Raw genomic sequence first — 21349 nt, forward strand, 5'->3', positions numbered from 1 at the left:
GTTTATAAATTACAGTAGTGTCTATACTGCCCTATCATAAGAGAAGGTGTTCTTTGTAAATATGTATGTTATAAATAAAAGTCTGACTTCTTTCAAGTGCCAAAATTATTTTGACTTTAATCATTTTCATTTAAAGCTTTGTAAAAATGTTTATCATCTTTAAAATTGCATATGCTGAATACAGTGAAAGCCTTGATAACTAAAAATCATTATGAATGCCAATTATTTAGTGACTTATTCATCGAACTATGAGTGGGGTGATTTTTTTTCTTTTCTCTAAATTAAGTGGCTTTAGACTAATATGTTTTATAATTATTGTTTCCTCTCTTTCTGTTGTTTCACATCTCTAATAATGAGTTCCTGAGGATTTGTCATTATTTTACAGCTAGAAAATGTTTCAATTCCCTACTTCTACGTATAGGATATAGAAAGCCTAAAATCTCCTTTTAGCCTTGGCTCGAAGAGGAATTTAAAATGTGTCCGTCTGGGTGGGAGGGAGACTGCTTCTGAATTGAGGTATCACGTGTTTGCTCCCCTGCCTACCTTGAACTGTCTCTTTGGTTGTTATGAATTTCCTGCTTCTCAAATACCTGGGTTTTTGACCACCCATCTGGCTTCAATCTCTGGCGTTTATATGTTCCTGGTTTAAGTAGGTCTGTCCCTCTGATTCCTGACCCACTGCTCCTATAATTCTCTAATATTCAAGTGTGCTTGCTTGCCTAACTCTAATGCATTCCTTCTTGCATTTCAATTTATAAATGCTACTCATTTCTTGAATCATCACTGGCCACTAATTACCACCAAACATAATCTCCTAAACTCTGTGAAGTACTAATGCTTCTGATCCTGGTCTCCTATCAGGCCTTTACTCTTTTTGTTATTCTGATCACAGTGTATATAAAACACTACTTGTAAAAAGCTAACCTAGGAAAAAGCTGATAATGAATCTTATTAAATTAGTAGCCATATTTTATGAAATTTCAAATGGGTATGAACTTCAGCACTTCTCTTAATCAGTAAAATTCTTGACCAGGTAGCAGTTATTTTTATTGATGTTCACTGATCTATCTCCTCCACATTCTGAGTAGACAAAGTTGGCCTAAGTCTGATCTGAAAAAATGGAATTATAATGTTATCATATATGTGAAATACTTAATCTTTAAATAAGTGGATCAGTTAAAGAGTAGAGTTCAATGTTTTAATCAAACAACAATAATACGTGCCTACTATGAGCAAAGCACTACTGAAGTGCTATAAGGAATGTACTAGGTGATCAGTTTTTAAAATGAGAAAAGTTAAAGGTGATCAGTTTTGAAAATGAGAAAAGTTAAAGTACTGAGTATACAAACATTGATCAGTAGTTCATTAAGAAATCTTTTCAAAGAATATCAATAAAATGCATGTAAGCCATTAAAAAAAAAGAGATCTTTTCCTGTCTAATTGGCACTTTTCTTTACTGAAGCTGGCACATCCCTCTGGAAGACATGTTATTGAATAAAACTATCATAGAGTAATAAGAGGTAAGTGTTAAAAATCAGCAATATCAACAAATCACTTTCTGGAATTCTTGAGTTAAAGTGAAGATATGTGCATACAATGCTAATATTTCTGAATTCACTATGTACTGGGACACAAAGAAGGTAATTAACCAATATTCTAATAGTTCAGTAACTTTCTGTAATAAATCCAGGACAGATTAGTATATGTATATTTAAAATCAAATAATATTATTTAGATGGTTTTAAATTCATGGTCTTTCAATAACAGTTCTTGAAACTTCGAACATAAACTTGATGAACCTAAATTTTTACACCATAAATTTTCTAAAAAAGCCCAAACTGTTGGCAATGATAATTAAGATAAGACAAGTTGTAAGAGGGATAGAAACATCACTTTGTTTTTAAAATGTAAACTTTTAACTAATCATTGGTTTTATGTTTCTAGTATAGTTTATTAGTTGGGGATTTCGTACCTAGATGTATCTCTGTGTGTATATGTGTGTGTGTGTGTGTGTGTGTGTGTGTGTGTGTGTGTGTGTGTTTTGAGGCTTCTGATGGGCCTTGAAGGCACAGGTCTGTTTCTTATATTAAAACAAAACCAAATTAAGAGTCCATACATATACAAAAAACACATTTAATTATAAAATATCAATTTTTAAAATATGATTGTCCATATTGTATAGTTAATGCTGCAGTGACAATGTGTATTCTTACAGATGGAGGCCAATTTTCAATCTTCTTTTTTGCTGTTTTACCCATCATTCCCTGCTTTGCTGAGATCACATTCTAATGAAACCGCAGTCACAACTGAATCCTGATTTTGATACGGCACATCCGTGCCTAATGGTGGCGGTTTATACAAAAAGACTGCAAGCCCATTGAAGAAAATGGTGGTAATTTTACAAGTAACACCTAAATATAGAAACAAATATTAATCATGCATTTGGGCCTTTAATTATTACAAAAATTAATTCTCATTGAAAAATTCTTCATGAGTAGAAACTCACTACTTAAAGAGAAGTATATAAGCAATTAGTTTTATGTTTTAAATTTTTAAAACTTTAGTGAGAAAGTTGCTATTCTTCAATAGAACATCTGCCCATAATTCAATGAACTAGTCCTTATTTTCTTTCTAAACAATGAAAATGTACAATAATTATTCTATTTTTGGTTACAATAATACATTCTTAACCAAGGAAAAATAGCTTATGACATCATTGAACCTGAGTAATAAGTTGCAACATTTTCATGTCCATGATGAAAAGTAATTCTAAAAATAAAAAAGGCTTTGGAGTTCTTAAAAGAAAGCCTCTATGGGAATATATAACATTCAATGCTCTTCACAGGCTTCAATTTGTCTTCAAAGAACTCTGATTTTAAGCTCAGTTATTTGAAGAAAAACTAGTTCTGGTCACAGTACAAGCATCAAAGTGCCAGCCAAATAAATTAAATGACCTCACAATAAGGTTTTTGCAGTAGCTAATTTGTGTTAATCATTAATATTTTACTCAAACTGTGTATTTGAAAAACAGGAATACTCACTGCGCTAAGCATTTCTAGATTTATAAGAAGAACAATTACATAGGTACTACTGTTACAATGTTCTTGGAATATTTAAAGGTATATATGTTTTGGGGAAAAAAAGTCTCATATTCACTACAGAGTAGGTAAAGGAACAATTCGTTATCTATATTTTTTGGACAAAAAGTACAAACATAACCAATTAAATAAATTTTTAAGCATAAAAATACACTGAATAAAAATGTTTTTTAACAGGTAAAAGTGATGGGAAGATTAATTTTGCCTATTCTAGTCAATATTTATCTTCTCATTATTTTGCTAGATTTATATATTTATTTCTTCAATGGATAATTTATTATTCTGTCATTATAAATTCAGACAGCATACTATGGATTTAAACACATGTAGGAGAAACAAGCTATCTTGATACATGTGCGAAAATAATCACACCACAATCACAATGAAAATCACACATTATTTTAAATACACACACACACACACACACACACACACACACACACACACACACACACAGTTGACTCTTGAACAACTCAGGGGTTAGGGGCACCGGCAACCCATGCAGTCAAAAATCCTCATATAACTTTACAGACTGCCCTCTGTATTTGCAGTTCCAGATGGTGGATTCAACCAACCTGAAGACTGTGCAGTACTGTAGTACATATTTATTGAAAAAGATCTGCTTATAAATTGACCCGAGCAGTTCAAACCCATGTTGTTCAAGGGTCAACTCTGTATGTGTGTGTATTTATATCTAGAATTTCTCTATTTTTAAATACTCTAATTTCTTAGGTTGTTTTTTTAAATTTTAAATTTTATCATACTCTTTCAAACTAGATGTATTGATCTATTTCCTTATTCTTAATTTTCATTGATTGCTTAACCAAGACTATGGAAGACAGACTACCAAAGGCAAAAAGGGTTAAACATCATGGCTAACCTTGTAAACCACAAAAAGGTTTTTTACAACTTGCCTTAGAGCCAGAAAATACTTCCCTACCTCAGCTCTGTGTGCTTTCCAAAGCCCAGGTGCCTAAATGACAATCGTTTCAGTTTCTTAGAATTCTCTTTTAGCTTTTTGTTATACTTTCCAAAAAAAGTTTGAGAGAAGTTGTTAAAAGAAAATTATATGATATGTGATATGATGAAAGCTAAAATGTTACTCTCTTCTATTTTAGACTGAGCCTCGCCGACTCCAGGTAAGACTTTTATAATATGCTATGATAAATGATCTCGGCTTCAGGACTATAGGATAATCCAAAAGCATGGACTGAACATTTCAAAACCTAAGTAAGTAACAATAAGATTTTTTTCTCTTGACATAATCCATTTATTCTAAAGATATCAAAAAGTCACACTTACTTATGGCCACTAGCATATAGGCCATCTTGATGTTATTATAAATCCAGCAAGCTCCTTTAATTCCACATTCGTTGATATCCCAGAGAATACATGTGCTGTCTATTGTGATGCCAAATATAATAGGCCCAGGTATTGTGCCTAGAAGAATTACATGTGAAGATTATATATAAGTGCTTATATATATATATATATATATACACATAAGTGAAGATTATAGTTTATAATTACAAATTTTTTATATATGATTATGTATATATTTTATATAAATATAGGTATTAATCTGCCCATATGCAAATCAATCAGTTCATGTACAAGTAATAGGAATATAAAGAAACGCAGATAAAACATTCTAAAATAATTATACATATTATATATTTCTAATCAATTCAAGAAATTATTTTAATAAACATCTCTGTCATGTATTGGGTTAATATTTAGTTAAGTAAATATTCTAATTCACTGCTTTTCTAATTTAATAAATGTCTTTGAAATTAGCTATTATACTTTAAAAAAAAATAAATTATTGATGCACAGAATAAGTCTCCTAAACTACAGCATATATATTACACGTGTGTGTGCGGGTGTGTGTGCATGTGCATGTAAACTAATGTGGGTGTGTGAGTATACATATTTATATATATATATACATACATACGGTGACATAAATGTGCATGGGAATGTACATATGTACATGCACACAAACATTCACACTAACATGCCTAGTTCACCATTAATTGTGCAACTATGGGCAAATCCCTGAATCTCTCAGGTCCTTAATTTACTCATCTAAAAAACTGAAAAGTTGGTCTAGGGGATCTCTTAATGTTTCCTGCTTTTTATTTTTATAAATAATCTTAATATTATGGGTATAATATTATACGTAAAATTATACACACATATAATTACATGTAAGACATGTTTCTGCCTTATTATTCTTCCTACATCTGGAACCTTAAAAATTTTCTGGCATAAATTATTTCTTCCATCAATTCTTAACTAGATACAATATTCACAGCACAGTTTTTATTGAAACATATAAATTCATCATTTTTCAATGCTAATGTAACATAATTATGTCCTAAATGGAGTTAAATAAAGAGAGGAAAAGGAATTACAATAGTTATAAATAAGATTTTATCATAATTTATGTTGGTGATGGGTTTTATATGAATAAAAAAAATTATATCTTTTACTTGCTCTATTAGAAATGTGTTGATGATAATATGTTATATTTTAAATAAATATAATATACTCTTTAGGATTATATTTGCAACAGAATTGGAAACAACAGTTAACCAATCAGGTAGGTGAAAAGTAAAGTCATTATTTTCCTATGTGATATATAAATAATACTACATCTTAAATAGTGAAAAACAGCTCTGTTCAATGACAATTGCAGAAACTAATTGCAGTTGAACTGCAGTTAAACTAATTGCTTTCTTGGCACATACTGTAAGTGAATAAATCAATAACAGTAATGAATAAAAATAACCAACAGTTACCAATGCATTAAGAAAAATGGCATACCTAATAATCGAAGCAACACACACTGTATTCCCAATGCTAGAGACCGCTGCTTTTGATTAACACACCTGGATATATTAAATGCATATAAGACAAAAAATGGTAGTATAGTATATTTACTCTTTGAGCAAATTCATTTTTGTAACAGCTTAGCATTTCTAGATTAAAGCAAATACTATACACATGAAATAAACAAATTATTCATAACAGCTTACATACAGTTCAACCTTTCTGGAATTATAAGAGAAGAAAAATGTTATCTCAACTAAAATACTGCAAATAATACCAAAAAGGAGTCAAATGAGTTTTAACAAATGTATTGAATATGTATGAATTTTAGCAAATGTAAAGAAGAAAGGACATTCATTAACAAGACTTCTATTCGACTATCCCATAAGTTACAAGTCATATGGCTTAAGCTGCAAGCAAATAATTCTTGTTCTCTTATTAACTTTGAGACAGAAATCATACCTGTGAGTTACAGTTACAAATTTGAGGTAGTGTAAAACAATTTCTGATGCTCAATTTGATTCAACAATAATTCTTTAAGTAATAACTCTTAGAGGTGAATGAGACATGATGTTGGCACACAAGAGAGTTAGATGGGAGATAGATCAAGTAGTCTTTAAAAAAAATATATGTAGGTAGAAAGTGACATAGATGTAATAGGTGTTATGTTAACAGACTTAATGTTTTTAGACAAAATCTCTGAAGCTTCTGTTTGTCAAAAAGTATGTGAAAAAGCAGTGAGTATCAAGGAACAAAAATTGAAGACGGAAAAAGCTAGTTTGTTAGGAAAGATATCGAAAGGCTGATGAGCTTATGGAAGGGCAAATAGGAAATATTTTTACAAAGTGGTGTGGAAGGAAGAAGAGCCAATGAAAGCACAAAACACTGAAGAGCCAGGGGACAGCCAGCTATTTTACTGTTTACAGGAAGGTTTAATATCACAGCACCTACTGTATAAGACAGAATGCACATCATTCTGATTCTGACACATGTGGAATGCACTGCTATTTCCATCACACTCAAATGCAAATGATTGTAACTCCAGCTTACAACCGAAGTCTCATGAAAGAAGCAGAGAAACTAGCATCGAGTACATGCCAAGTAGGCAATGTTAAGACACTTTCACAACCATGATCTTGTTAAAGCCTCAAACATCTTGGGTTCAATGAGGTAGCATTCCCAATGCCACAGAACTAATGATCTTGTAAGGGCTGAATTAGTATTGGAACCAACAGTCAATATAAACCCCAAATAAATCCCTAAGTCCATTTTTTTTCATTCAACATGTTGGCTTAGGGATGGCAAATTTCACAATATAACACATACCTTAGGATAGACACAGTTATAGGAGTACCAGCCATGAAAGTAAAAACAATTGCAGCAAAGAAAATGCCAAGGAATACAGGCAAGTTTTTACATTGACTTGAACACTTCCCAGCTTGAGCTTCAAAACTAAAACTTGATGGAGTAGGTGTTACTTCTGTTTTTCTTTCAATACATGAACAGTTATAATATACCTGGAAATATTAGACATAAACATACTAAAAGTGATTATCTTCAAAACATATTTTATCATTGCAAATTATGTGAGTTTTAGACATGGCAAACACTTACACAGTCTTAATTCATACACATCAAATAGTGATAAGAAACAGTAATAACCCTTAAGAAATCAAGCAAGTGAAAACAAGGGGCCATAGTTACAAAGCAGAATAATCTGTATTTGACTTTTGTGTCCATTATTTTAACTTGTAACCTGTTATTGATTCATGTCTTATAAAACAAATTGACAAGAATATAACAATTAGATGATCTCACACATTCTAGGCTGCTTTCAATAGATCACAATTGTTCAAATAGTTTTCCTAATTTTCTTCTTTTCCATTATTAGGACACAAAGAAAAGCATGCATAGTGACAATCTCACTATCTATGCTAGTTTGAAAGAACTAACACTCTAATTTTAACAATTGCCACAGTAAATTAACTAATACATTACAAGAGTTTGGGGAAAAAAAAAACTACTTTCAACTAAACCTTTTTACTATAATTTTCTGAACTTTTTGAATTGTTTTACCAAAAGCAAACTGGATCCTTCTTAAGATGACATATTTATGATAATCAAAAACTAGAAGTTATTATGTTATCCTGAAGGCTATTTTTTATTAACATATTAACTATTTAATATATATATACACATATATATGCACCTATATGTATACATATAAATTAATAATATGAAATGTTGGAAAGTAACATGTTTAAAAATCACAAGTATTACTTTTGTAAGAAAAGAGTTCAGGTATTTGAAAAGTTAGGCATAATCATTTTTTAAAGGCTTTTTACATCTCAAGCCCATCCTTACTACAAATCTTTTTATATGTTTAAGGCCTCAATAAAGTCAGAGCAGAGCTAGAGAAGTCAAAGTGAAGTGGTGCTTTTACTGTCCCAAAGGCCAGAGACCACTGGTACTGATTCAGGAAAATCAAATATGCAAGTGACATTCCTAAAATGAAATATTACATACTCAGCAATCCGATATGTCAAGTAATGAAATAAAGTAGCCTTTAAAATTTTTAAGAAGGAAAACTGAAAACAGTATTTTGTATCTTAATGAAGCTTTACAACTCTCTTACATAAAAAAGTATACATTTGCCTATAATATAGATAGCTGCTAGTCAACATCTGTTTTTGTAGTTCAGATCACTGGTAGGAAATATATTCTATTTCTGTGAACAAATGTGCATAGATATTTATTACATTATTATCAATGCATTTTGCCTATCTGATATATTTCATAAAAAGATCCTGCGAAAAAATGAGTTGTTACATGGACTAGTTGGACATAAAAAAGCCAGGTCAAAAAGAAAATTTGGAAGTCAAAATAACTTGCTTTTCTGAAACAATCCCTAGAAGACAATTTATTGTTTAAAATGGTGATGATAATATTTGGTGACAAATATAAATATCGAATTAACCATGTCAAAATAACCAATACCATTTCAAGTGTGCTCTGGGTATTAGATTTTTTATTTATTTACTTATTTATTCATTTATTTTGGTTTCCTTGTGCAGGATGGTATTTGTGTCTATACATTTTGCTATGTGAGTAAAACCTTTCCATTAATTTAATTCCTTGTCATAATCTTCTAATTAGAGTTAGTCAATAGCACTTATTGATTGATGATATTTTATATACAGGAAAATGCTACCTGCTTATCTCCCTCTCAAAGGAATAGTTTACCTTCACCTATGATATGTATTATGCTCACTTGTGGAATCTGATTCCTTATAACTGACACAAACACCTAATTTTCTCAACCTGTTTTGAAACTAAAGCAACCCCAGATGTCCACTGGTTTGAAGGTATGGTAATCGTTCATTAAATTTTCACAGGAACTTTATGGTAGTTATTTAGTTAGTTTTACTCCAAGGATTAAAACTGCACGTCAACCAAGTCTATTAAGTCTGCTATGATTCACCACATTTTTTCTGGCATATTTTTCAATGTTCTTAGACAACTATTTTTAAGTCTATAAGCTAGGTAATATGAAAAAAAATGTATACTGTTTCTCACATTCTGGTTTACCACTAGCAGAAAGATGAAATCCTACATCTCTGTTGAGATAAATGTTTGATGTATTTATTACACACAAAATCATTAAAGATATGTATACATATGTACAGACATATATTTTATGTGCATATATATGAACATATAAATGTGTATAACCACACACACACATACAGACATCTGTGTTAGTTCTAAAAGAAATCTGAAGTACTGTTACAGATTATTTCAATTAATGATTTCTATTTATTTATGTAAAAATTTTTTCTTGCAATCTTAAAGTTATCTTTATATAGGAAAAGGAATGCCATTTCACTAATACATATTTCAAATATCCAAGATTGTGCTGTTTTGTCATATAATTCTTACATACCTTATTCATTGTAGTCTCTTATATTACATATTTCCCTCAGGTCTTTTTAAAGTTATCACATTATCTATTAATGCATAATATTACCTATTATGTACTACTAGTAATGTGAATATTATTTCTTCCCAGGCTATTAAATTTAACGAAGATAAAATCTTTAGAGTGTAGATGCAGTACAACAAAATTCTATTGGATTTTCTTAAACCATTTAATTGTATTAAAAAGAAATCATATTTAGGTAAACTGATATGCATTCTTTTTTTTAATTTTATTTATTTTTTGGCTGTGTTGGGTCTTCGTTGCTGCACGCAGGCTTTCTCTAGTTGCAGCAAGCGGGGGCTACTCTTCATTGCAGTGCACGTGCTTCTCATTGCGGTGGCTCCTCATATGTGGAGCACGGGCCCTAGAGTGCGCAGGCTTCAGTAGTTGCAGTGCATGGGCTCAGTAGTTGTGGCATGCGGGCTCTAGAGCACATGGGCTTCAGTAGTTGTGACACACAGGCTTAGTTGCTCCGCGGCATGTGGGATCTTCCCGGACCACGGATAGAACCCGTGTCCCCTGCATTGGCAGCCGGATTCTTAATCACTGCACCACTAGGGAAGTCCTGATATGCATTCTAATCCACAGCTAAAAGTAAACTTGCATTTGAGAACAGATTAGTGATCTGTATATATTTTTAATGTGTCCATGGTGTATCAATTAAAAGCAACAAATATTTACTGTGTTTTTATTATATACACTGTACTCAGTAAGAATAAGAGAAGTTCCCTGACTTCCAGCAACATAAAGTATAGTTGAGAAAAAATAAAACAATGTAAAAAGGTAAATAATATTTCACTTCTATAACAGAAGTGATGTTATAAAGATGTATGTGAAGAGCTGCTAAATTGATTTTTCAACAGTAATGGAATGTGAGGTATAAAGGAAGAAGAATCTTTTTCATATGGAGTGGTCAGGGGCCTTTTTTTTTTTTAATTAAGGTAAGAACACAACAAATTTTAAGTGTACGATGCATTATTGTTGACACAGGTACAATGTTGTATAGCAGATCTCTCGAACTTATTCATTTTACTTGACTGAAACTTTATGCCTGGCTTCTGAATGGAGGAGGTGGGCCAGGAAGGAAAGACTAGGCACAGCATAACACCACTAGAGGGATAAGGAAGGGCATCAGAAATAAACATACTGCCTCATTAAGGTAAAGGAAGTAAGGTAAAGTAAGGTAAAGACCCAAGTTACCTTTGGATGTCTTTTGGAAACAGAATTTGTACAACCTGCATAGCAGGGAGAAAAATATTGGATTCCATTTCCTCCACAGATAGGATAATAATATGATCGCAGGCAGTTACAATTGGCATTACAAGGAGCGATCAAGTTTCCCAGTTCTCCTGTCCTGTCAACAAGAAATAAAAGATGGGTAAATTATCTATGTTATAACTTTTAATGAACAGTTCAGAAGCATTGTTATATCTTGCCATTCAATCATTTATTCACTTACTCAACACTTCATTTAATTACTGAACAAATAAAACAAACAGAATGTCTGCCTTTTCACATACAGCTTAATTAACTTCTTGTGGAAGAGACAGGCAGTAGAAACAATAGCTATATAATATAATGTCTGTCAATGATTTAAAAAACATAGGCAGAGTAAGCAAATAAAGCAGTTTCTCATTTGGTACCAGATAATTCTTTTTTTTTTCTTTCTTTCTTTTTTTTTTTTTTTTTTGGTGCGGGGTGAGGGAGGGCTGGTTCTGTGGGTTGTACGATATTTAGCAGCATCCCTGGCCTCTATCCACTGGATGCCAGTAGCATCCCCTTAGTTGTGACAACCAAAATGTACCCAGGCACTGCCTAATTTCCCTGGGATGTGAGTGAAATTTTAAACCTGGAAGGATGAATACAATTGTAATCTTCAGCATACTCACTTTATCAATGGGAAAACTAAGTCCCAGAGAAATTAATTTACTTTTCTTTCTTTTCCAAATATAATACTCCTGGTTCCCAGGCTCAGTGTTGTTCCATGCTGCCTCTTAATAGGAAGAACATCTTTTAAAATATAAAGGGTTACCCTAGGCAACAATACTTCTCCAATCCCTTATTTATTTGTTCATTAAACCAATATATATTGAGCAAGTGCTAGGCCCTATGCTAGGTATTGGGACTACAAAGCTGATAAGACAGTCACCATTCTCAAAGATTTCACAGTCTAGGAGTAGAGTGGACACAAATTTATACACTAATATGGTTATAGACTGTGGTTATAGATATCAACAAAGTGTATTTTATATATCTGCACTGAGGAATGACACTTAAAACAAGCCAAAGTTTAGATAAGAGGGTCTGAAGGAGCATCTGTCTGAGATGACTCTTAAAGAATGAGTAAGAGTTAGCTGAGTAAATGGGGAAGGCGAAGGGTACTTCAGAGAAGCTGATAAAAGTCAAAAGGTGAGAAACAACATTCTATATGGAGAAATATGAATGATGTCTGAGGCAGAGAGTGATAGGAAATGTAGTTGGAAAAGAGTCATGGACCAGATTGTTGAAAGCCTCATGGGCCTTGTTAAAAAACAATGGGCTTTAACTTATTTTGAAAAAGTAATCAAGTATTTTAGACTGAAAAGTGGCAATGTGAAAAGTACATTTTAAAGAAATAACCCTAGGAGTTATACACAGTTTGAATTTGGAGGAAGGGGACCAGTTACAATACCCTAGGCAATAAATTATGATAATGTGTAGGAGAACTAAAATAGAATTTTGATTTAAAAAAACAGATTTGAGAAATATTTTGGATGTAGAATCAGTAAGATTTGGTGTTTGGTTGACTGAAGATAGGAACAGGATGGAAAAGTCAAGAGTGACTCCTAGTGTCTAACTTGGCATTTTGGTGGAGAAGAACTAGTTCTGGGGAAGAGGTGATGGGTATGGTTTTATACATATTGAGATTAACAGTCTCAAATTTGGTGAAGAAATCTGGCCTGGAGCCAGGTATCTTAATATCCATTTGCATATAGATGTAGCTGAAACTCTGGGAGTGATAAGATCAACCATATAAAGAGTCGAAAAGAGTACAGAGAGGTCTTGGGAGTTCATTTATTTCATGAATACGTAGTGAGCTCCAATCATGTGCTAGACTCAAAGTGGTGGAAACGTATCTAAAATAAATAAAGAAATAGAGATAAAGATAGAGGAAGGAAGGGAGGGAGGGAGGAAGGAAGGCAGGGAGGGGGAAAGAAAGGAAGGGAGGAAGGGAAGAGGGAGGGAAGAAGGAATAAAATTCCCTGCAACCATGAAGCCAAGTTTCTTGCAAAGGGGATCAAAAACAGTAAATGAGCGATTTATCTAAGTATCAGAAGATAATAACTGCTATGTTGCAAAATGATGATACCTAAGGAGTAAGTGGAGAACAAGCAGCTCATGAAGGAAACAGATTAAAGAGAAGAATATAAAACAAATGGGGAACAAATCAGTAGGGAGTTTGAAGGAAAGGGTGATCAAAGAGTAAATTTTAAGTAATTCATCTCTCTGCTTAGAGTCTCTCTGTCTTCAAATCTGTTCCACAGGCTGCTGCTAGATGTCTTTATCAAGCATGATTCCATTCATGAAAGCAATCAGGATAGTCTCTGCCCACATCGAGTTTACAATATAGATGTAGAAATAAGGTGACAGAAAAACTATCCCTGCAACTTTAGAAATAGCCTCAACACAATAATTTTTAAATTAAAAATTTCCAATATATAATCCCCATATTATTGATAAATGATTACTAAGAACATGAAAGTTTAAGACAGTCTGAGGCAAACTACAGTAGAAACAAAGAACTATAGAATATATTCTTTATTATCAAGGGTTAATCACCTTAGCCTACACATTTTCTAAAGGTTTATTTCATAAAGTAAAGGGGAAACTATTACCAGGAAAATAGCCAGTGTTTGTGAAGTTTATTAAATTTTCTTAATATATACATATTTTTTTAATATATAAAATATCTTAAATTTTTAAAAATTGAATATTAAAAATATTTAAAATATATCATTTTGATTATATACAAAATATATATAATAATTTTAAAAATACACATAAATGTGTGTTTATGCATACATATATGTATATATGAGAAACATGTTTATCACGAATAGCTGAATTTAAACATTAATGTCTTATTTGAATCCAAACTATTATTCTATAATTATGTTTCTACAATAAGCAAAGATTTCCCTAAATCTACTGCAACTCCTTGATAGACATGCCTCTTTAAGGCGCTGTTTCAGATAAGCAATGAAACTCTAGCTATAGGCCAGATAGGGAAAAAATACTGTGTGTACTTACTACAAACCCTGCATCTTCACAACCTCTCTTTCTCCCACTTCACTAAGGAGGTATTTCTTGAGTTTCTTTTTTTTTTTTAAATTAAGGGTACTTTAATTAATTAATTTATGTATTTTTGGCTGTGTTGGGTCTTCGTTTCTGTGCAAGGGCTTTCTCTAGTTGTGGCAAGCAGGGGCCACTCTTCATCGCAGTGCGCGGGCCTCTCACTGTCATGGCCTCTCTTGTTGCGGAGCACAGGCTCCAGATGCGCAGGCTCAGTAGTTGTGGCTCACGGGCCTAGTTGCTCTGTGGCATGTGGGATCTTCCCAGACCAGGGCTCGAACCCATGTGCCCCTGCATTAGCAGGCAGATTCTCAACCACTGCACCACCAGGGAAGCCCTCTTGAGCTTCTTAGTCTGTTCTTTCATTGTACTTTTTCTTATACACGTGTTTCTTGCATAAGGTTATTATGACTAAGCTGTCCATGATGTGGACATTTTAATATGCAGGGCACATAGCTAAATTAAGAATCTGGGACCACAGAGAAAAATGATCTGACAGGGCTTCCCTGGTGACGCAGTGGTTGAGAGTCCTCCTGCCGATGCAGGACACACGGGTTCGTGTCCCGGTCCAGGGAGATCCCACATGCTGCGGAGCGGCTGGGCCCGTGAGCCATGGCCGCTGGACCTGCGCGTCCAGAGCCTGTGCTCCGCAACGGGAGAGGCCACAACAGTGAGAGGCACACGTACCACTAAAAAAAAAAAAAAAAAAAAAAAGATCTGACAATTTCACACCTCCACTGTGACTTCAAGCCTTCTCTCTTTATTAATAGAATCTACACACACACGCACACACATCCCGTGTGTGTGAATGTGTGTGTGTATGTGTGTATACTCACTTTCAGTTTTTTTCACCACTGAGAATGTGTATGTAATTAAGCTCTGTCTCTATGTCCCAGACCTTGATACCTCTCGATGACCAGCCCCCACATGCACCTCAAACTGACACCACCTCACTTGCTTTCCCTTCTGATTAGGCTAAGGCCACTCATCTGGTAGTGACTCTTGCTTAAGGTAGAAAATATCAGATGGATTCACATCCACATCATCTCTGCATCAAGGTGATAGAGTAGTATTAAACTATCCAGAAGTTTCTGTACTTCTAAAAGGAACATACAAAAAAAGTGGTTTCTTGGGGTACATTTGGGTAAAGTTTATAGGTGTCAGTCAGTTTCTGTACAACTTACCTCTATCTATCTTTCGACCTTTCCAGGTATCTTTCTACTATTTCCAGACACATGACCTAAGCGCCATTCAAACTGGTACCTTCACTTTCTAGCATTTATGCTTTGGCTTAACATATTCCTTTGCCATTCCCTCTCTCCCAAATCTTTCTCTCTCAAGCTTTTTGTATACTTAGAGGATAATTTAGCCCTATTTCTCTATTATGCCATGAAGCCATTCCTAAATCTAATTAAAGAAACTGAAAAGCTCTTTTTAATTCCATAGCCTTTTATATCTCTCACCACCTAATTCATTGTTCATTCACTGTTTTGTTTCCCAATCTATCCTGCTACCCTGGAAACTCCTTTAGAGTAGGAATTTTGCCATAAAAGTCTGCCAGAGGAAGCAGTCGATGAATTGTTGAACAAATGTAATGGAGCTGGATTAAACATTGCTTTCGAACATTTTTCATTAATATAAAAGAATGACAGACATGAACAGTAGCTACAAACCATGATAATTGTTACTGGCAAACTTTTCAAAACAAACTTTTCCCTTTATTTAGGTTATCTGAATACCATATTAATACAAAATTAGAGAGTCCTTGACCTGGAGCACCATCCCCTTCAACAGTCTCAAACACATATATTCAAACAATTAAAGCAGCACCGTGGGCCATAAAACACACTGCTGGGCAATGTCCTACAGCCTGATCCTCTGTTGTGGCTTAGGATTTCAAAGCAAAACAAACAAGGCAAGGAAAGATAAAATGGTCAAACCAGTTATAGGTAGAAATATGTTTACAGGTCATAACAACAAGAAGTTATTTATTTCTCTATAATAAACATGAACTTCTAAAGTAAACACAACAGTGATTAGTATCACCTAGTTTAACTTCATTTTAATTTCTCTACTAGCCTATTTTCAATCCATCTAATAGGAGAATTTCACCATAGGGAGTTTTAAAATTTAAATCAATAGGAACATATAATATGAAATTCTCCCTAGGATGTTGAAATCCATTACGGACAAAAATTCTGTAATATTAATCTTTGTATCCCCGAGAATAGTACTCAGTACAGAATAGTTGTTTCTTAAATTCTTTCTGAAAAAATATCCAACTGTTAATATGATATATGTAGTAAAAACTACATATTCTTACATAGGAAAAGCAACCTTCCAATTTTTTTTAAAAAGCCAATTTCTTATCATTTTATTTAAGAAAGCAAATACTTGGAAATACACACATAGTTTATTACTCTGATATTAATATCAAAAAGCAGTGAAATATATTTACCCATTATATGATTCAGATACACCTGCAAATGGCTCATTTTCACAGTTGGCATAAACAAATACAAAAGTCAGCGTAAGTGCAGTTATAGACATGAGCAAAGCGAACTTCATTATGTTTTTACACGTCATTTTGAATTTCGAAACAAGGATACCACCTAAAATCTGACCAAGAGCAGCTCCGGGAATTAAAACAGTCCCTAATGAGAAAGAAGACACAGTGAGAAAACATACACGTATACTCAGTAATTTATACCAACAATTGGAAAACATCAAAAACAAGTAGTACTATTGTTTTAACATATGAAAGCACTCATGTGATTTAGAAACAACATGAGTAAATGAGTTAACGGCTATATTAAGTAAGAGATTAATAAAATTAATGTTTTGAATATTAAGATTAATATATATTCGCTTTACCTCTGTATATAGCATTTGTATCTCTCAAATTCATACAATAGATTGTCTAATGTCAGAAAATTGGAAACATTTATAAAAATCAGTGTAAAGTTTAAACTTCAAGGAGTGGGCTATCCAAAATTTTATGCTATTTTAATAAATATCTAATGTGGTAAAGTAAGATTATTAGATTAAGCTAGAACAAAGAAAATGTTTTACCTGCAAGGGTAGCTGCAGAGCTGGAAGACAATCCAAACTGATTTTCTATAAATTTAGGTAAAAATGTAGCAAATCCAGTAGTAACTAAGGCTTCTGAGCAAGTTGATAGAACTAAACACATAAAGACAGTATTCCTCATCAAATTCTAAAGAAAAAATACAGTTCACCAAATGAATAACTATGATTATACTGCAAAATGCAGCATTAGAATGGTAGGTACCATGATGAAATAGCACATTTTAAATACACACAATATAATTATTTGTAAAATTTCAGCATTTTCTTTAGCACAAAAGTATAAATACTGATCACTAATAGTTTTATACATACAATGTTGAGAAAATTTATACATGGAGCACCTAGAAAATTGACAGATGATTAATCAGTAGGGTGAATGTGCCTTGATCATATGCAAGGGACCAGGGAAAGGAGGTAGAAGCTGGCTTGGAAAGTTCTCTTCCCTAGTCTTACTATATATCTCCATACAATAAATCTACCCCATATTCGATTTTTTAAAATTGTGTTTTGAATCCCTATGTCCAGTAAATGAAGAATTGACTGTGAGCAAAGATGAGAGTGGTCTCTAAGTATCAAACTTTTGCTATTGCTCCACAAGTATTGCTCTCAGTAGTTAAGAACCTTAGGTATAGAGTTAAGCAATTTTCAATAAGGGTCTATATTGCTGGAGTTCTCAGAACCTTATTAATCTACCAGAGGGGAGTGTAGAGATTCAGTTATTTCACAATATTTAACCATAAAGTGAAAAACTACAAAGTATAGTTCTAGAATATTCAATGCAAAAAAATTTAATAAAACTGAGCAACACACACACACAAAGGAGTCACAAAATGGCAAGATAAGAGATTTAGAAGTCAGAGCCAGATGATCGAACATAAGAATAACAATAGTGACAAAAGGAAAAAAAGTACCTGAATGAAGAAATGCAATAATTTTTAAAAATAATGAGTAGAAAATATTTAAGTTTTCAGATTGAAAAAGATAATGGACTCCAAGCAAGGATTAATGAAAAATGATACATATTTAGGAATAAACTAATGAATTTCCTGAAATCAAAGAGAAATGAAAAAATTTACAAATTTGCAGATAGAAATAACTAAGAATCACATTAACTTGAAACTTCTCAACTGCAACATATTTAACTAGAAAAGAGCCAAACAACATCTACAGACTACTAGAATTAAAGGAGTATGATCTGAAAGTATCCATCCAGTCAGAAATATCATTCTGACATTCAAGGATACTTAGATGGCATCCTATCTGAGAAAAACCAGCAATAAAATGCTGTATCTATAGAGATCTGAATCAGAATCAAGATCTCAAAGCATGAGAACATAAGGATAAAAAAAGCATTGGTGAGTAATGACTCTTGATACATATAAGAATTTATAAAATAAATAGTAATATATGAAATAGAACAGAACTACTATAAAAGAAAATAACAGTAATTAGAATTAAAAATTATAAACAATCTCAGCAAGAATGTGCCTGTATGGAAGAGGAGGAAGGAGAGTTAAAAAGTAGGATGAATGGAGTAAAAACATGTTAAGGCTTTCATTTGAGGAGGGAAAAAAATAATGAAAAGTAAATAAGTTCAAATCTTGAAAAGGTAAAATTATAAATTCCCTTAAAGTACAAAACTTTTATGATGCTAAATAGAAAGAATACTTCTCTGCCGAGTTCAATAAAACAGACCATAACACTTTTGTTTCTTTAACCTCAAATTCAAAACAAGTAACCACTAACCGCCACTTCTTTCACAAGGGAAAAATATTGGTTTGGCATTCTCAAAAACATTTACAATTCAATGACAATTGATCCATCCATTACACAAGGGAAATGGCATGGGATAATGGACTACATGCTAACGCGGAACCACTGAATATTGATATTGCCAATAAGATAACTCATGTTCTTCCAACCGATCTACTCTGGAATAGTTTTCATTTACTCAAAGCACAATACAATTAAATCTAAAGAGGTTTTTATAAGAGCTAGAACTATAGTAAATAAGCCAGCAAGAGTGCATTATGATAATATTTGTGTGTATGGATATACTGTTTACATATATCTGTAATATATACATATATCTACATATGTATGTGTGTATAGTTGTGTGTGTGTGTGTGTGTGTGTGTGTGTACAGTGTTATTTTACCTTTAGAGCAGCTGGAAAATCTTTAAAACTTTGTCCAAAATTCCCATCTGTATGTTGTAAAGAATTACTCTGATGAATCTGGGAAGTTTTTCCATCTTGAATTTCTGCTGTACCTAAAAATATAGTAAATTTACCCGCTCTATCTTCTTGCTTTCTAATGATTCTTTCTCATCCTTTATGCATTAAACAAAGAATGTTTAAAGCTTTTCTCTTCTACTCTAATTCTAACATGTTTTTAGATGAAATAATATTTACTACCTATTATCATGTCTAATTTTTAATAATAGTACCGTGAATAAATCTGAGAAAACAGTCAATACATAGACTCATAAGTTGGATGGCCCAAGGTAGAAAGAAATCAATGAGTCCATCTACTTCTACTCTGCCTACTTTTCTTCTGCCCATTTCCAGAAGTTAATCATCTATCCTGTTACATCTATTCTGTTACATATAACAGAAACAACTAAATGCCTTCAGCCTGGAGAAAAATACTTCTATAGATACATATATGAACCACATGATTATAAAGAAAATCTCACAGACAAAGGAATAGATATTCTTTTCTATTAATCTTTTCTTTTAGGACAGATTTTTAGTATTGAAATTTGGTGAAAATAAGTATACAAGGGCTTCCCTGGTGGCGCAGTGGTTAAGAGTCTGCCTGCCGATGCAGAGGACACGGGTTCATGCCCCAGTCCGGGAAGATCCCACATGCTGCAGAGCGGCTGGGCCCGTCAGCCATGGCCACTGAGCCTGCACGTCTGGAGCCTGTGCTCCACAACGGGAGAGGCCACAACAGTGAGAGGCCCACATACCGCAAAAAAAAAAAACAAAAGTATACAAAAGCATGACTTCGGTGACAATTGAAAAAAAAGTACTTGTACTATCATTAACAAATAATTAACATCAATAATTTAAAGTCGATTGGCTCTTGAAGTTACTAACTGAATACAAACTAATAGCTTAAAAGATATTATATCTCACATAAACATAAAGCAAGATTCCAGATAACACATAAGATATAAATTTAATAAAGAGGTGAATATGTACAGTTTTATTGGGTATTAAATGAAAATAAAGAAAAACCATGAATATTAAGATTGTTACCCAATATTTCCTAAAATAAAGACAGATATTCAAAAGTTTGCATAGGCAGACAACTGAGATTCTATTAAAAAAAATAGTGAATTTTCTAGGGTTCTCAGTAATAATGTAGAAAGCCACACTTGGCCTAGAATTGGAATAAAACTCCCTGGTTTTAAAGAAAATATTTTTACCTGGTAAGTGTTTTGGAAAGCAAGAAAAAGGTATTATCAAAGACCAGGCAAAGAGCCAAGACATGAGAAATCCAATCCACCATGCCCCCAGCCATCGTGGATCATCCTCAGTGATATCAATGCTATATGACAGAAAAACAGGAGGTAAAAGTCAACTCTATCTTGTTAATTAAAACTCAGTCACGATAATTATATAATTTATCATTCAAATGCATATATAGAGAAATATAATTATATTATCCAAAATTTCTAGTATAATTATATTATCCAAAATTATCCAAAATTTCTAATTTTCTATCCAAAATTTTGAAGAATCACAATGGATAGCAGGCATAAGTGAGAGCTCTAAGAATAATGATTTATAAAGTATTCCACATGGCAAATACAACAGAAGTTTTAAATATTTAATAGTAAATATATGTATGTTGACTATTTGAAAGCATGCATGGAATTTCTGAACACTCTTTGACTTTGGCTACATTTTTCTTCTCTGAATATTATAATATATAGTATATATATAGAATACTAAATACATCTCACAGCGAATCACTGATTTTTGTTAAACGCCCATACACTATGCC

At 32.8% G+C, this 21349-nt stretch overlaps 1 protein-coding gene across 1 annotated transcript in view; it reads right to left on the bottom strand.

Moving 5' to 3' along the window:
* Positions 1-2250: 2250 nt before the first annotated feature.
* Positions 2251-21349, bottom strand: part of SLCO4C1 (solute carrier organic anion transporter family member 4C1) — a 62254-nt gene continuing 43155 nt past the window's right edge. The window contains exons 5-13 of the mRNA XM_065874787.1: positions 20769-20890; positions 19492-19604; positions 17317-17461; positions 16703-16898; positions 11113-11266; positions 7260-7450; positions 5928-5992; positions 4401-4538; positions 2251-2411 (exon numbers count right to left, since the gene is read on the bottom strand). Of these exons, the coding sequence (XP_065730859.1) occupies positions 2251-2411; positions 4401-4538; positions 5928-5992; positions 7260-7450; positions 11113-11266; positions 16703-16898; positions 17317-17461; positions 19492-19604; positions 20769-20890 (1285 nt within the window). The remainder of the gene's footprint in view (positions 2412-4400; positions 4539-5927; positions 5993-7259; positions 7451-11112; positions 11267-16702; positions 16899-17316; positions 17462-19491; positions 19605-20768; positions 20891-21349) is intronic.

Source organism: Phocoena phocoena, chromosome 3, assembly GCF_963924675.1.
Source record: "Phocoena phocoena chromosome 3, mPhoPho1.1, whole genome shotgun sequence".
Classification (NCBI taxonomy): domain Eukaryota; kingdom Metazoa; phylum Chordata; class Mammalia; order Artiodactyla; family Phocoenidae; genus Phocoena; species Phocoena phocoena.